The following is a 17,500-nucleotide window of genomic DNA, read 5'->3' on the forward strand; positions in this document are numbered from 1 at the left end:
CCAACAGCAACACATGCAACATCTGTAAAACCAACAGCAGCAAATTCAACAAACCAACAGCAACATCTGCAAAACCAACAGCAACACATGCAACATCTGTAAAACCAACAGCAGCAAATTCAACAAACCAACAGCAACATCTGCAAAACCAACAGCAACACATGCAACATCTGTAAAACCAACAGCAACAAATTCAACAAACCAACAGCAACACATGCAACATCTGTAAAACCAACAGCAGCAAATTCAACAAACCAACAGCAACACATGCAACATCTGTAAAACCAACAGCAACAAATTCAACAAACCAACAGCAACACATGCAACATCTGTAAAACCAACAGCAACAGCAACAACACAAGAAAGAAATCGTCTCAAAGGCGACGACGATATTTCCCCTCGCGTCCTCATTCCGCGCGGGTCGCAGAGTCTCCGCTGGCGGCGTGCACTCGCAACACCAACCATGCAAAAGGCCATGCAGACACTTGCATGACGCGCATGCAGGGAGTCCTCAGCCGGAGCACCTCATGAACACGCCAACCTTCTCCGTTAGTCTCGCACCCGCCCTTGCCAGCATGAATGAATGGCCAAACAGACAGCCGAGCGGAGCGGAGCCGAGCGACGCCAGCCGGCCGCCCCGCCCGCAGGCATATGGCCGCTGAGTTCAGCTCAGCTCGCTCCGCACGCCGCCGCGCCGCCGCAGGAAATGCTGAGCGCGTGCGTATGCTCCCCAGGAAGCTGAGCGTTTCCGGTTCTGTCGAGGCTAACCCTTCTTGCCCGACCTATTTCTTATACACACACGCACACACACGACGCACGCACACGCGCGCACACACACACACACACACACACACACACACACACACACACACACACACACACACACACACACACACACACACACACACACACACACACACACACACACGCACAACCAAACACACACACGCACAAGAATCCTCCATCCTTTAAAGGCAAAATATCCACACCTGATGAGACTCCGCGATGGTCCCTACCACAGGGCCTCCGTCGCGGCCTGGTTTGCAACCCTCCTCAACAGTGGCTCAATTTTGGACATAAGCCATCAACAGTTATAAAGTAACGGCAGAGACGAAACTCGAGCATAACACGTGCATAACATTCCTCCAGAAAATGTATACAAACATCAATCATTGTAAATTCTCTAGCTCGTAGTCAGGCGAAGCACTACATCTTCATCACACCACCTTATGTTCCAGCGTCCAGGTCATCATGGTCATCACTATCACCATCACCCTCAATCACGGCGCTACCTTTTCCCTCCCCGTTACCTCCTAGCTCTGGCGTTACCATTACCAGAGGAGCCCAGACATTCATGCAAAGACCATCACCAACATCACATGTCGCTGCCAACAGAGCTCGTCTCTCTGTCTCTGCCTCTCTGTCTGTCTGTCTGTCTGTCTGTCTGTCTCTCTCTCTCTCTCTCTCTCTCTCTCTCTCTCTCTCTCTCTCTCTCTCTCTCTCTCTCTTTCTCTTTCTCTTTCTCTTTCTCTTTCTCTTTCTCTTTCTCTTTCTCTTTCTCTACCTCTTTCTCTTTCTCTTTCTCTCCCTCTTTCTCTTTCTCTCACTCTTTCTCTTTCTCTCCCTCTTTCTCTCCTTCCCTCCCTCCCTCCCTTTCTCTCTCCTTCCCTCCCTCCCTCCCTCCCTCCCTCCTTCCTCCCCTCCCTCCCTTCCCCTCCCTCCCTCCCTCCCTCCCTCTCCCTCCCCCTCTCCTTCCCCTCCCTCCCTCCCTCCCTCCCTCTCCCTCCCCCTCTCCTTCCCCCTCCCCCTCCCCCTCTCTCCCTCCCTCCACCCCCTCCAGTCGCAGGATGTGTGTCACTATCCCTTCCCCCTTCCCCTTTCCCCCTTCCCTTCGCACAGACATCAGCAGCAGGATCACACCCGAAGGACTTTCGCCGCGGAGAATACCAACGCTGGGTTCCTATGGGTGAAAGGAGCTCGCTTGCCTGGGCGTGGCTTCTGGACTGGTTCCTACCGCCGATTTCTAGCTGCTGCTTAGAATCGGGACGCTTAGGTTGTATATACACCTTTAAGGGGGGAGGGAGGGAGGGAGGGAGGGAGGGAGGGAGGGAGGGAGGGAGGGAGGGAGAGAGGGAGGGAGAGAGAGAGAGAAAAGTGTGTGTGGGGGTGCGGGGGAGGGGAGTGCGTGTGCGAGAGAGAGAGCGCGAGAGAGAGAGTGAGGGTATGTGAGAGAGAGCAATGACCCTATAACTCAGAATCATAGGCACTATTCTTAAAAATCATCATCATCATTATCGTCATCACCATTAATCCTCATTCCTCAATATTCTCTTCATCCACCACCACCCCTTCTCCCACCCCATCACCCTCTTACCTCCTCCTCCCTCCCCTCCATTCTTCCCTCCTTCCTTCTAAACAATCCAATCCATTCCCTCTCTTAAACCAAGAGACAATATATATATATATATATATATATATATATATATATATATATATATATATATATATATGTATTTATATATATTCATACATATACATCTCCAAAACAAGCAAACAAATAAAAAATCGAATCCTATAACCTACCACCCCCACACCCACCAACCGCCCTCCCCCCAAAAACCTCCTTATAACCCCCACCCCCACCCACCCACCCACTCCGCCCGTTCCCGACCGTGGTTCCGCCTCCCTCCGTTGTAATAACATTGGGGTCACGCCGCGCCGCTCCCGCCCGCGATACGAGACGCTACTGCTTACGCTGTATAATTTTTATTATCATTATCATTAAAAGTAGAATCATCAGAATCATGAACACTTTAATTTTTTTCCGTATGATTGTTGTTACTAACGGTATGATTATTATTATTACTATTACTATTATTATTATTATTATATTGATGATGATGATGATGGTGATGATATGAATATGATGGTGATGAATATGATGATGGTGGTGGTGATGATGGTGATGATGTGAATATGGTGATGATAATGATGATGATGATGATGACAAGAGTAATATGAATGATAGAGGCGATGTTGTTAATAATAACAATAATAATGGTAATAGTAATAATAATAATAATAATAATAACAATAACAATAACAACATTAACCATAACAATAACAACACTAAATAATACCAATAATAATAAAGATAATGAAAAAAAAGAAAGAAAAATCCCGAGAGCCACCAAAGAGGAAGCGAAGGGAAGCGGAAGAAGAGGAAGAGGAAGAGTAAGACCGGCAGCTTCTTCACCGGATGAGGAAATAACCCCTCCCCCCTCCCCCTCCCCTCCCTCCCTCCTGACCTTTCCTCTTCCTCTTCCTCCCTCCCGTCCCTTCCTATTTCCTCTCCTCCCCCCCCCTTCCTTAGCCCCTCCTCCTCCCTCTATATTTTTCCTCTTGGCGTTCCCCCTTCTTCCACCTCCCCCTCCCCTCCCCTCCCCTCCTGACCTCCCCTCTTCCACCTCCACCTCCACCTCCACCTCCACCTCCACCTCCCCCTCCCCTCATGACCTCCCCTCTTCCCTCTCCCCCCACTCTTTAATGGATAGAAAGGCAGTCGTAATGCAGGTAGGCGGAGGGTGAGAGAGAGAGAGGGAGAGGGATGGGGGAGGGGGAGGGGGAGGGATGGGGGAGGGGGCTTCTGGTCATCCCGACCTCGTGTAAAAACTGGAATTTATTTCTCTCTCTCTCTCTCTCTCTCTCTCTCTCTCTCTCTCTCTCTCTCTCTCTCTCTCTCTCTCTCTCTCTCTCTCTCTCTCTCTCTCTTCCTTTGTCCAGTTTTATGTTTCTTTTTATAAGCAATTCTCGTCCGCAGAATTAAAAAAACAAGCCATTTACCCCATTTTAAGTTCTTTTTCTATTAATAATACTGTTGTCATGTAACCCTATTTTTTTCTCTCACGATCTGACCCAAGACAAGTTGAGAGGGGGGGAGGGGGAAAGAGGACATAGGAGGGGAGAGGGGAGAGGGGGAGGACAGAGGACATAGGAAGGGAGAGGGAGGATAGCTGAGAAGAAACATAGGGGGAGGGAAGACAGGGAAGAAAGGGGAAAGGGGGAGGAGGGGGAAGGATAGGGGGTGGAGGGGGGAGGTACAGAGGAGAGGGAGAGAGAGACATGGGAGAAAGATATGAGGGGGAGAAGGAGATAGGGGCAGGGCTAAGAGGGGAGTAGAGTAGAGGGCAAGGGTATATGATGGAAGGGGGAAAAGAGAAGAAGTAGAAAAGAGGAGGGAAAAAATGAAAAAAAAAGACCGCAAAATTGGTAAAATCTGAAGACAGCCACTCGTATCCCCAGCCATGCCTCCCCCCTACCCCCGCCCCATGTCACACTCCATGACTATCGTAATAACAGCAATCTCCCTCCCCCCTCCCCCTCCTCCTCTTCCCTCCCCCTTCCTCCTCCCCCTGTCCCCGCACCTTCTTTCCACTGTTTGTCTTGTCCTTCCTTCCCCCTCCTCCCTTATCGCCCTCACCTCCACTGTTTTACCTTCTCTTCCCCTTGGGAGGAAGAAGAAGAAGAGGAGGAAGAGGAGGAGGAGCAGGGAAATTGAGGAAATGGAAGAAGATAAAAAATAAGAAAAATAGGAGGATGGGGAGGAGAACAAGGCGGGAGAGAAGAAGGAAGAAGGGATGGAAGAGGAGCAGGAAAATTGTGGAAATGGAGGAAGAGGTGAAGAAAAAAGAATAATAGGAGGAGAAAGAGTAGCAGGAGGAGTAGGAAGAAAAAGAGAAGGAAGAAGGGGAAGAGGCGGAGGAGCAACGTCAGTAACGGCAGCAGGAAGAGAAAGGGAAAATAAGAGACGGTGATGGGGGGGGGGGGGGAGAAGAAGAAGAAGAAGAAGAAGAAGAAGAAGGAGAAGGAGAAGGGGGAAGAGAAGAAGGAGGCGTAGGAAGTACAGAACAAAGCGAAACGATAATCCAGCAGAATCAAGAAGAGGGGAGAGGATATGGAATTCAGATGAAGAGGAGAGGAGCAAGAGGGAGGGACGGAAGGAAAGAACCGTGTGAGAAGGAAAAAGAAGAAAGGGGAAACACGAGAGGAGAAGAGGAAGGACTCCCTCGCCATCACGACGGCATTACGACGACCCTCCTCCTACCGTACCTTCGAGAGGTCAGCGCGGCGCGGGTCTCCATGACAGGGCCACGCTAACCGACGTGTGTGCGTGCGTGCGTGCGTGCAGGCTATCTCTCTCTCTCTCTTTCTCTCTTCTCTTCAATTCACTTCGGGGCCGACGAGGAGGTCGTGGCCGCAGCGTGCACCGACATCCCGACAGCCGACCGGGCCGACCGTCCAAAACGCTAGGCTAGGCTCTTCCACGAACCACCTTGCGTAAGCTATCACGAACTGCCTGCCTCTTGGACTTCCACGCACGATGGGTAATTTTCGCAAACACTCTTAATATTCTTTTATTCCTTAATATTCTTTATTTCTTTCTATGCCTATTTCGTAATTGGAAATTTTCTGCACATCACTTAAAATCCACTTGTAATCAATCCATGCCTGTATTTTGGAAGAACTAAACATTTAAAAAACACTTTCGAAAAGAAATAACACAATCGGGGGAAAAATACATTCACTCGCAAACCTCTCGTACACAGACACTTCTCTTTTCAATGGATCCTTTTGGCAATTTTTTCCTCTAAAACAACCATTTGTCATCGTATTGCACACACGATATTCCACAAAAGCCACGAATCATGAAAATACACATTCGCATTATCACCACCACCCACGTCAACCCTTTCATCACACGCACTCCTGATCGGTGCCTCGGCAGCTACCCGCGAGAAGGGCGGCCCGGCTCTCTCACTCCGGCCGAACGCGCAGACTGACAGCCGGAGCGCGAAGTGACGGCGGCGGCGGAGGCGGAGGCGGTGGCGGTGGCGGCGCGGCTCTCCCCCAGAGTCCGCTCGCTGGCCGGCGCTGTCGGAGCAAACACCGCGAGCGCCGAGACAGAGGTCCTGCGATATACTTTTCCGCTCCGAGACGCCCCACTTTGCGACCGATCGGAACAGGGGAGGCATGACCGCACGCACACACACGCACGCACTCGTCGATGCGCCCACCGGACACTGGGACCAATACACACCTCTCCTTTTCGCCTCCTCTGCCCGTTTGTCTCTTTGTCTCTCTCTCTGTCTCTCTCTCTCTCTCTCTCTCTCTCTCTCTCTCCCTCTCTTCCCTCCGTCTCTTCCTCTCTTCCCTCCGTCTCTTCCTCTCTTCCCTCCCCCTCTCCCTCTCCTTCTCCCCCCCTCACCCAATCACTCCCTCTCCACCTGCCCTTCCCCCCTTCCGCACCCACTTCCCCTTCCCCTTCCCCTTCCCCTTCCCCCTTCCCCCCTCGACCCACACGTGATCATGTACCTTCCCCGCGCGCGCTGAATGCCTGACCAGCACCACCGACTTGGAAACGACTCGGGCCGCGTTGGTATGGCCGTCACGTGCGCGGGCGTAAGAAAGGGAGAGGCGAGGGGAACGGGGCGAACGGGCGACAGCAGCGAAAGGGGGGGGGGGGGGCACGGAGGACGTGACATGGGGCGAGATAATGAAGAGGAGGAGATGGAGAGGATGGAGATGGAGATGGAGATGGAGAAGGAGAAAAAGAAAAAAAGATGGAGAAGAAGAAAATGAAGGAGGAACAGAAGGAGAGAGAGAGAGAGAGAGAGAGAGAGAGAGAGAGAGAGAGAGAGAGAGAGAGAGAGAGAGAGAGAGAGAGAGAGAGAGAGAGAGAGAGAGAGAGAGAGAGAGAGAGAGAGAGAGAGAGAGAAAGAGAGATAGGAGAGAAAGAGAGATAGGAGAGATAGGAGAGAAAGAGAAAGAGAAAGAGAGAAAAAAAAGAGAAGAGAGGGGCCCAGTCTCGTTCACGCACGGGAGGCATGACGAGATGCATGATAAAGCAAGAGATAGAGACGAATGGAGAATTAACAAGCGGGCCGATCCCTCCCCGGGAGTGCGGATGGCGAAATCCTAGGCCCTCGACGCCTGGCGCTGTGGCAAGACCCGGCGAGGCCTTGGCGACAGCGTGCCTATATTAAGGTCAACTGCATAAGGGCGTCGATGCTGGGCTTAGGATTGCTAGCGATGTGCGTGGAGGTGTGGATATGCAGTGGGCGTGTGATTGTGATTGTGTGTTGTGATTGTGTGTGGTTGTGATTGTGTGTGGTTGTGATTGTATGTGATTGTGATAGTGTGTAATTGTGATTGATTGTGTGCGATTGGGATTGTGTGTGTGATTGTAATTGTGTGTGTGATTGGGACTGATTGTGTGTGTTATTGTGTGTGTTATTGTGATTGTGATAGTGTGTAACTGTGATTGATTATGTTTGTGACGAAGAACGCGTGAACGAGCGCCTTCAGGCATACCTCACCGGCGGCAGGTGATGGCTAATCGGCAGCATACCCGCACCTAAGTCAGCGAGGAGGGAGAAGGAGGGTGTGGGAGGGGGTGGGAGGCGGACGCGGACACAGGCGGGCGGGCGGGCGAGTGGGCGGGGCACGGAGGCAGGTGGACCGAGACCCGGGCCGCCCGCGATCGAAACGGTACCGTCGGCGTCGGATACGGATTATGAGCAGCGATCCACCTGCGCCCGAACCGAACGCGTCCGGCGGAGCGCGAGCAAACACACACACACACATGGCCGCCCGTTCTGCATACCGAGGCACTCCCGCCGGACCGCCCACACGCCTCGCCCTCAAGTCGCTCGCTCGTTTTCTCACTCGCTCGTCCATCGTCACTCGTTATCCAACCTATCTATCCGTCAAGATACCCGCTGTCTCACCCGCTTGCCCGTCAAGACACCCGCTCTCCCCCCACCTATCCGTCAAGACACCCGCTCTCCCCCCCACCTATCCGCCAAATCACCCGCTCCCCCCCCCCCCACCTATCCACCAAGACGCTCCGCTCCTTTCACCCGGCCGCCCGCCTGTCGGTCAAGGCAGAAGCTCATCTCCAAACCAGCTTCAGGCCGGCCTTCTTTCGCTCATCGGATATGCGACGGAAGAGCGAAACCGAAGGCCAGTGCTCATGGTACAGTGCATGCCCATCGTTCCCCCTTCATGACCAGAATTCCCGTGGGCCAGTGGGCCAGGCAGGGAATGAAATACGGGGATGGTGACGCACTCCTCCTTCTCGAAAGAACGAACGCTCCCTTCTCAAGAACGCAATCTTCCGTCTGAAAAAAGATCTCTTCCCTCTAAAAAAAAAAAAAAAAAAAAAAAAAAAAAAAAAAAAATCTTTCTTCTCAAAGAACGCATTTTCCCGTCTAAGAAGAACGCACTCTTTCTTATCAAAGAACGCACTCTTCCTTCTGAAAAGAACGCACTCTTCCTCCCTTCCTTCGCGGTGCCAGCCAAGCCCCATCCTCGGCACGGGAACACCCACGGCATCACCCACCCCTCAGCCGAGAGATAACCGCACCCATTTCTCTTCCCTGTTCCAAGACAGCTCATCCGCCTGACCGCCCATCCACATTATCCACTTCCCTTCCCTCTCCAATCACTCATCCACCTGTCCCTTCCTCATCCCACACGACCGCATCCACCTTCTCTACGCATCTAATTCTGATGAAGACATAACTTAACTTTTAACGCATTTTTTTTTTCACATCGGCAAACTTTTTCCTGTATGTGTTTCAGCGTCGTTACTTGGTATCTCTTTGCGATTTTTTTTGTATGTTTACCTTTATTTACTCTCATCCTGTGGAAAAGCTTCGGTAACTTATTTAGCAATAATAATAATTATAATTATCTTAATAATAATAATAATAATAATAATAATAATAATAATAATAATGATAACAATAATAATAAGATATATATATATACATACATATATATATATATATATATATATATATATATATAGAGAGAGAGAGAGAGAGAGAGAGAGAGAGAGAGAGAGAGAGAGAGAGAGAGAGAGAGAGAGAAAAGAAAGAGAGAGAGGGGGTGGAATCCGACTGGCCGAACCCCGTCCAATCTAACTCATGATTGGCCACTCGCGATCACCTGCCAAAGCAGCAGGTGTATCCCCGCCTTGATTAGCGATGACAGCATGATTAGTACGTCCGCCGCAGAGGGACCCAGCAGAGGAATGCCGGCGGGGAGAGGGAATACCGGCGAGAAGAGGGAATGCTGACGAAGAGAAGGAAAACTGGCAGGAAACTCACTTATATGCTAAATAGGTTGGACCAATTTCAACCTATTTCTTTAACCGAGTAATTCTTCCATCTCAACAAAACGGCCGAGTATTTCGCAGCCCACCGGAAGGAATGCAGTAATGACCACGAGGCGCTCTCAACCTGCATAGGGCGCTCCCGACGGATGCTCTTTTGTTTTCGTAAGGCGATCCCGTTAGCGGAGGATATAAAAAAGAAAGAAAGAAAAAAAAAAACATTTATTTTTTCTTGACATAGTCAGTACGGTAGTATTCTGAACCGGAATCACATCCTGCGGTTCGTTATTCCTCTTTCCGTTGGTTCACCGCCGCGCCGCGTCGCCTCGCTCGCTAACTTCTTTCGAACACGCCCACTCGTTCGCCCGCCCGCCCGCCCGCCCATCCGCCCCGTGACCACCGCGGCGCTACTTACGGGCGTCGTAAAGTCACGTTCCCGCACATCTCGCTGGACTTCCGGTGTCGCCATCTCCGTTCTGCATGTACTCTTCGACGTCGCTCTTGCTTTTGGTTTGTTCGTGTATGTTCGTTTTCCTTCGCTTCCTTTCATCTTTTTTTTTCTTTCTTTGCGAATCTCATTTTTTTCATCTCTGCTCCTTATATTCTCTCTTCACCTATTCTTCTTTATATTCCCTTCTTCGCTCTTTGTATCCTCTCTTCACCCCTTCTTCCCCTCGGAAAACTCGCCTGCTTACACCAGCGGCATTTCCCCTCACATTACAATCCTATCTCCCCCTCATTCGCCCCTCCCTCTTCCTATACCTATCATCAAAACCACCCCTACCTCTATCATCCGATCTTCCTATCATTCCTCCTCATATCTCCCTCGTAGGATGATCGCCCACTCACTCACTCACTCACTCACTCACGCACTCACTCACGCACTCACTCAATCACTCACTCACTCACCCACCCACTCACTCACCCACTCACGCACTCACTCACCCACTCACTCCCTCCCCCCCTCCCCCCGCCCACCAGGTCCTCCGCGGGTGGTCTCCAGCTAACGTCTTCATCACGGGTCCCTGAGTCCAGCATGAATCGCCATGGGTCCAACTCGACTTGCAAACTCACTCAGCCTCGTCAGGGCGTGTCAACTCGCCCCTCAATTACCACCTGAATAAAGACGAGAAGGACGTATTTTGGGGGTGCATATTTTTTTTTGAAAGGACATTTTTTTTTTCTTTCAGTGTGAGGCCAGTGAGCTAACGCATTTTTGCAGATTTATGCCACTGTGAGAAGGATTCACCCGTCACAACCATCATCCATCACCGTGCAACTGACGACCTGCATCTTCGTGGGGGATCGAATATGCCACATAACGCGTGTTCTGTTACTATGGGGGATTGAGGGAGGCTACGCGTGGTGTCACCGACGCGCTTTTGTTTCCACGAGAGGATTCAAGAAGTCGGATAATTATAGAACGGAAAAAAAATCTATTACGAATAGAACATCTGGATAAATCAAATACCTTTTCTTTCTTCCGAGTAGAGAATTCGATCTCGCAAAATAAAACACCCAATCTAACCTGACGGGGCCGGCCTTTATCCCCCCCTCTCCCTACTCCCTACCCCCTCCCGCCAACGTGCAAAAAAAAAAAAAAAAAAAAAAAAAAAAAAAAAAAAACCACGTGTTTCGTTTCTCCTCTCCCCAAAAAATACCGCACTCCACAATAGCACAATAAAAAAAAACCTCGCAAATTACACAGGAGCCGTTCGTCCACCGTAAAACCCGCCTCAAACCCACACGCAGCCGAGCAAGCGGTCATGAGCTCCCTCTCCTTACACCGGCCAGGCATAAATACAGCTACATTACAACAACCTCCGTTTCCTTTCTCTCACTCGCTCTTCCAAACGAAAAGATATCACATCATCGTCAATATTCCGTGCTAAAAAAAAAACCCTTTTAACTGCAAAATACCTAAATTCTACATATAGAAAATAACAATCAACATAAATAAACAGATGTGTTTTTTTCCCGGTGAGTAACCCGCTTAATCGCATCAAACGCGCCGCTTCCCAAGGTTAGGACTCGAGAAAACACACGAGGCCGGAATACCTAGGCTTAAATAGGCTGTTGAAAAAAATAGAGGATAAATGCATAATGAAGGTCTATTTCATGGCTGGCTGGCATGCGCGTCATGAACGGCTGCGCTTCCTCCTCCTCCTCCTCCTCCTCCTCCTCCTCCTCCTCCTCCTCCTCCTCCTCCTCCTCCTCCTCCTCCTCCTCCTCCTCCTCCTCCTCCTCCTCCTCCTCCTCCTCCTCCTCCTCCTCCTCCTCCTCCTCCTCCTCCTCCTCCTCCTCCTCCTCCTTTGCTGCGCATCCCGTTCTTCATCCGAGCTAAGTTCGCGTCCGTGCGCGTAGCGACACCTATACTATGCCTAACGTTTAAATTGGATGTATAACGAATAGATATTCATCTTGTGGTATCTTTATAACTATATCTATAACTATCTATAAATCTACATATATAGCTCTATCTATCTATCTATGTAAACAGATAGATATATTTACAGTAGATATAGGCAGATATACAGATATTCATATAGCCTATACGAGAGAGAGAGAGAGAGAGAGAGAGAGAGAGAGAGAGAGAGAGAGAGAGAGAGAGAGAGAGAGAGAGAGAGAGAGAGAGAGAGAGAGAGAGAGAGAGAGAGAGAGAGAGAGAGAGAGAGAGTGAGAGAGTGTGAGTGTGAGTGTGAGTGTGAGTGTGTGAGTGTGTGTGTGTGTGTGTGTGTGTGTGTGTGTGTGTGTGTGTGTGTGTGTGTGTGTGTGTGTGTGTGTGTGTGTGTGTGTGTGTGTCTTGCCTATTTTCAGTATATCAAGCTTGTCATATCTTAATTATACCCGCGTCACATGAATATCATACAACCGCCACAATTACTTAATAACACTTTTTTGAGAGAGGGGGGGTGGAGGAATACTGAGGTAACACTTAAATACTAAAATGCAACTATTGCACAATGCAAGTATTTTTCTTTCATACGATTTCATGATAAAAGGAGCACAACTATGACAATAATAAAATAATCATAATAACAACAATAGCAAAATTGATGTCGATCGATAAAACGCAAACGAAGAGGATTAAATTTCTTCGGAAACAGTGAATGGACGAATCTCCTCTCTTTTCGTGTTTTTGGTCTTTTACCACTAATCTAATTCTATATCTTAAACTTCATACGCTGAAATTTGTAACGCGATCTTGCAATTTTCCAAACTTAAGGTCGTATCCCCTTTACCACACGATGGAGAAAGTCGGTCTTGCGTTCTTACTCCCCGGCCGTATCATGCTCACGCTTTTTCTCACGGCTATCACGGACAATTTACTCCCATTTTTTTGCTCAAAAACAGCAAACATAATTCCGTGGACAAAATTCCAAACACGACAAACATGTAAACAACATTAACGGGGGAGGAGGAGAGGAGGGAGAGGGGGGTGGAGGGGGGAAGAGCCGCTCTGACACACAGCCCGAAGCGGCGCCATTTTTCTCGCCGGCGGATATTATTATTACATTCTTATAGTCCGACTTTCTTCCTGTTATTTTTTTTCTTCTTCTTCACTGTTGCCGTGTCTTCTGTGACGGAATTATGGGAAAATTTTATTTTTCTTTGTACTTCCGGTTCCAAAATTTGAGACATTTTATTGTGCGGGTTCTTAATCTATTATTTTCTTGTATATTTAGGTTATTTGTATCTTTCTAAACAAACTTAGTTTGAAAAATGGATCTAAACAAGTATAGTGTTAAGATATCACACAACGGTCTTATTTCTAACAAACAGAAAAACAACGAAAAAAAGTTATATAAAAAAATTGTCTTTTATAGTTAACCTCGAACGTAAATGACAATAAAACATGTTAAAGTTCAGTATCGTAAAAAAGTCTCACAGAAAAAAAATAAGAAGAAATAAAGCAATAAAATGAGAATATACATTTTCCCCTTAAACATACAAGACGTAATTCAGTGACATAGCATTTAAACTAAAGTTTCAAAAATTCCCCGAAACTGATCTGTAACACGATCATTTACCACTGACCCATCCAGTTTCGAAATTTCACAAGAATAATGAGAAAACATGTTAAACTATATCACGTATAACCAATTAATATTAGTCACCCATCAAATGCTATCGGTTTTCTTTCAAACAGGGAGAGGACCCCTTTTGAGGAGTGACTGTGACTTTCTGAACAGACTCTCATTTTCTTTGAAGTTGAAATCTCTTCTTACGTTAGTTTTGACCGGAAAATGAAAATCAGATATAAAAAATTATAATTTAACGTAATTTCAACTTTCTGGTCATGATAATCCCAAAGCACTGGAAACATTGAAAAAAACATAGATATAAACAAACAGGAAACAAAATTCAAACTCAAAAGAAGTTTAAAAAAACACCAACAACCAAATAAACCTCAAACCAACCGACCAAACCTCCATTCCTGCACAAAAAAATAAACAAAAACAACACAAACATCACACCAATTCAAACCTAAATTGATCACATCAGGCCTCTCTTGCCCACAAGAACAACAAACCAAAATGCTCGGAACTAACCTGGATGTCGAATCTCATGGTTGTCGAGGTCGAGGCAGCGGTCCTTGCATACCATATTCAACACGTCAGAGATGAGTGTCTTGGGAGGCACTCGATACACCGCCAGCTGATTTCTCGGAAGGTTCACCTGTTCGAGAACACCGTGAACAAACGCGTTAATATCTGGTGTAATATATCTGTTCCCTGTGTTATATATATAGGAATGCTTGAGAACAGGAACATCTAATTTTGGTCAATTTGGGGTATCATTTTTTTTTCACCTTATGGGAAGGGTCATTGCAGGGTCATATATATATATTATCTGACTTATCATCATCATTCGTTCTTGCATATGCAGCACTACAGGTCATCACTAATAGCTGAGACACGTTACATGATTCTATGGCTTCCCTTCGTTAATGCAGATGGCCAGAGACCCACAACACATATTCAACATTCACTTTAATTGCAATGTTTTTAATCGGACTACTCTACAAAAGCTGCATTCTCTTTAAAGAATATTTCCCCTCAACCCTAGGAAGTAAAATAAATAAAACATACACAAATGAAGAATAAATGTATGTCTGTAGATATATATACATAAATAAAAAAGGAAAATAAGATGTTAGTAGGCATGCAAGGTGGTGGTGGTGTAAGTACACAGTGTGTGAGCGTGAGTGTCAATAAACGTGTACATGCAGAGGTATACACAGTGTGTGAGGGTATTTACCACGAGTTGCTGCTTGTAGACGTATTCCTTAGGCTGCCGTGTGCGTGGAGAGAAATACACAACAGAATGAAGAATGTAGAATAAGAGGAAGAACCAGAAAATAAATGAAAATCTTACCTAAAAAATCTGGACTAATTTCGTTACTTACTTTCCTGATATTTTTGTTTTTCTCTTTTTAAACTAATTTCAGTTTCATACAAAAAGGATTTTATTGATTAATTCAAATGTTGCTGTTGTTTTTAATAGAGGAAAAAGGATACTGAAATCTTGTCTTGATAGCTCAGTGAGGGAATGCAATGGATTAATATATTTATCCTGAGGAACATTACAGATTCTTTATGTTATTTCCTAAAAGAACACATTCTTACAATGCTCTGGAACCCAAAATCAGTATAAATAAAAATGCCCTGTACATCATAACAATGCCTATAAAGAACTTCAATTAATCATCTATATCATGGAAATACGTAAACAAGTAAACAAGTAAATCTCAAGCTAAGAATGCTTTTTTTTTGTTTACACTCAAGCGCTACTGAAATAAATTGGAGCTGTGATTTGTGTGGAAGATTTTTGTGGTGTAAATCTGCGGAGTTTAAACGCCACCTAAGCTACCAAATGAAATACAAGCATTATTGGTTGTCTGTCTTTTTTTTTATTTATTACATGTGGCAAGTATGAATAAAGTATTGTAATAATAATGCTTATCCATAAAATCTAATTACGGCGTTAGGAAGCTTCAAGTCTAAGCCTTTTTAAATGAAATTATGTACATACTACTTTATTCCCAACACCAGCTGATTAATAATCACCCAACGCACTGAATAAAATATACCTGAATACTCAAACTAGTCTTTACCATACAATAATTCTACAACATAAAAACAAAGAACAAAGCAATACAAAAAATATATACGTACAACAAAAACAACAACTACAGACATAAAACACATGCAAAAACACACACAGATAAACATACACAAATAAACAAACAAACACACATACGGGAGAGAACCTCTTACCACGATGCCACAGAGACAAAACCTTGCCTGATTCTTTTCCCACTTTATCTCCACTTCCCTCCACTTCCTTCCACATCTCTATCCAACCACCTAAGGCCCAAATACCCCCCCCCCTTTCTTTCCTTCCTTCAAACAGGAAAAAACAGAGGGAGGAAATGGGTGAGGTGATGGGAAGGAGGTAGAGAGGGAGGGAGGAAAGGAAATGGAGAGGGAGAGATGGAGATGGGAGGGAGAGGGAGGAGTGGAGAATGGGGAGAGAGGGAGGGATGGAGAAGGGGGAGAGAGGGAGGGATGGAGAAGGGGGAGAGAGGGAGGGATGGAGAATGGGGAGAGAGGGAGAGATGGAGAAGGGGGAGAGAGGGAGAGATGGAGAATGGGGAGAGAGGGAGGGATGGAGAATGGGGAGAGAGGGAGGGATGGAGAATGGGGAGAGAGGGAGGGATGGAGAAGGGGGAGAGAGGGAGGGATGGAGACTGGGGAGAGGGGGAGGGATGGAGAATGGGGAGAGAGGGAGAGATGGAGAAGGGGGAGAGAGGGAGGGATGGAGAATGGGGAGAGAGGGAGGGATGGAGAAGGGGGAGAGAGGGAGGGATGGAGAAGGGAGAGAGAGGGAGGGATGGAGAAGGGGGAGAGAGGGAGTGAAGGATATGGAAAGGGAGGGATGGAGGGGAGAGAGGGAGGGATGGAGAATGGGGAGAGAGGGAGGGATGGAGAATGGGGAGAGAGGGAGGGATGGAGAATGGGGAGAGAGGGAGGGATGGAGAATGGGGAGAGAGGGAGGGATGGAGAAGGGGGAGAGAGGGAGGGATGGAGAATGGGGAGAGAGGGAGGGATGGAGAAGGGGGAGAGAGGGAAGTAGAAGGAGATGGAGGGAAAGAGGTGGAGAAGGAGGGAAGGAGGAAAGGAAATTTAAAAAGGGAGAGGGGGGAATAGGAGGGAGATGGAGAAGGAGGAATAAAAGGGCTAAGCGAAGAGGAAAGGACTAAGGACTCGAGGCATATAAGGAAGGACAAACCACATAACGAAAAGAAAGAAAGAAGGACGGAGAAGAGCGAACCACGACATAAACACACGAAGGAGAAGACATACTACACAACGAAGTGAAGGAGATAAAAAAAAATAGTAGATAGAGGAGGAGAGAACAACGATCCTAAGAGAGGAGGGAAAAAAAAAAAAAAAAAAAACACACATCGGAGGAGAGGGAGAGAGAGTCAACCAGACATCCCCCTCCCCTCCCCCCCTTCCCCCCTAAGTCCAAGTCCAAGCCACAAAACCCACCTTCAGTCTAATGTTCTTCTCGATGGCTTGGGTGACGAGGTGGGCCCGCCGCTTCTTCGCCTCTTCGTTGGCCTTGTTCTTGGGCACGATGTGGATCACGTTGGTGTCCAGCGTTCCTGGCGGAGGAGGAGGAGAGGGAAGAAAAAAAGAAGAGAGGATGCGTTAGTCATATTCGGAAGCGCGAACTCTTGATTCTTCGATGGGTTGGGGGAGGGGGGGGGGGATGAGAGGGAGGGGAGGGGGAACCTGGGGGAGGGGGAGGGGGGAAGGGGGGAAGGAGGAGGAGGGAGTTTGTCAGTCTGGTTTTGAAAGACAAATAGGGGAAAGGAGGGGGAGGGGAGGAGAGGAGAGAGAGAAGGAGAGAGGGATAGAGGGAGAGAGCGAGAGAGAGAGGAAGAGAGGCAGGAGAGAGAGAAAGAGAGAAAGAGAGAGAGAGAAAGATAGATAGATACAGAGAGATAGATAGATAGATAGATAGATAGATAGAGAGAGAGAGAGAGAGAGAGAGAGAGAGAGAGAGAGAGAGAGAGAGAGAGAGAGAGAGAGAGAGAGAGAGAGAAAGAGAGAGAGAGAGAAGGAGAAAGAGAGAACGCAATAACATATAGAGAGAGCGCAATAACAACAACCTCACCAACAATAACACCGATAAACCAGAAGAAATAGCGAACGAAAAAAAGACCGGCGAAAAGGTTACGCAATCTTCGGCCCTACAAAAGGGGCGGCGAGCGCGGTCGCCACCACCGCGCGCCGCACTTCTCGCCTA

General features: G+C 47.6%; 1 protein-coding gene across 10 annotated transcripts in view; it reads right to left on the reverse strand.

Annotated features, from left to right (window-relative positions):
* LOC122247536 (uncharacterized) overlaps nucleotides 1–17,500 on the reverse strand; it is a 316,213-nt gene that overhangs the window by 77,382 nt on the left and 221,331 nt on the right. For 8 of the 10 annotated variants that reach the window (XM_086553405.1, XM_086553403.1, XM_086553397.1 and 5 more), the window contains 3 exons: nucleotides 16,738–16,853; nucleotides 14,441–14,473; nucleotides 13,732–13,858 (listed from right to left, as the gene is read on the reverse strand). In XM_086553405.1, the coding sequence (XP_086409531.1) occupies nucleotides 13,732–13,858; nucleotides 14,441–14,473; nucleotides 16,738–16,853 (276 nt within the window). Of the gene's footprint in view, nucleotides 1–5,109; nucleotides 5,509–5,764; nucleotides 5,826–13,731; nucleotides 13,859–14,440; nucleotides 14,474–16,737; nucleotides 16,854–17,500 lie in introns of those variants that run through there. The other 2 variants (XM_086553398.1, XM_086553407.1) reach the window with 2 other exon arrangements.

Source organism: Penaeus japonicus, unplaced genomic scaffold (assembly GCF_977035675.1).
Source record: "Penaeus japonicus unplaced genomic scaffold, GWHDUDI00000001_assembly GWHDUDI00000028, whole genome shotgun sequence".
Classification (NCBI taxonomy): Eukaryota; Metazoa; Arthropoda; class Malacostraca; order Decapoda; family Penaeidae; genus Penaeus; species Penaeus japonicus.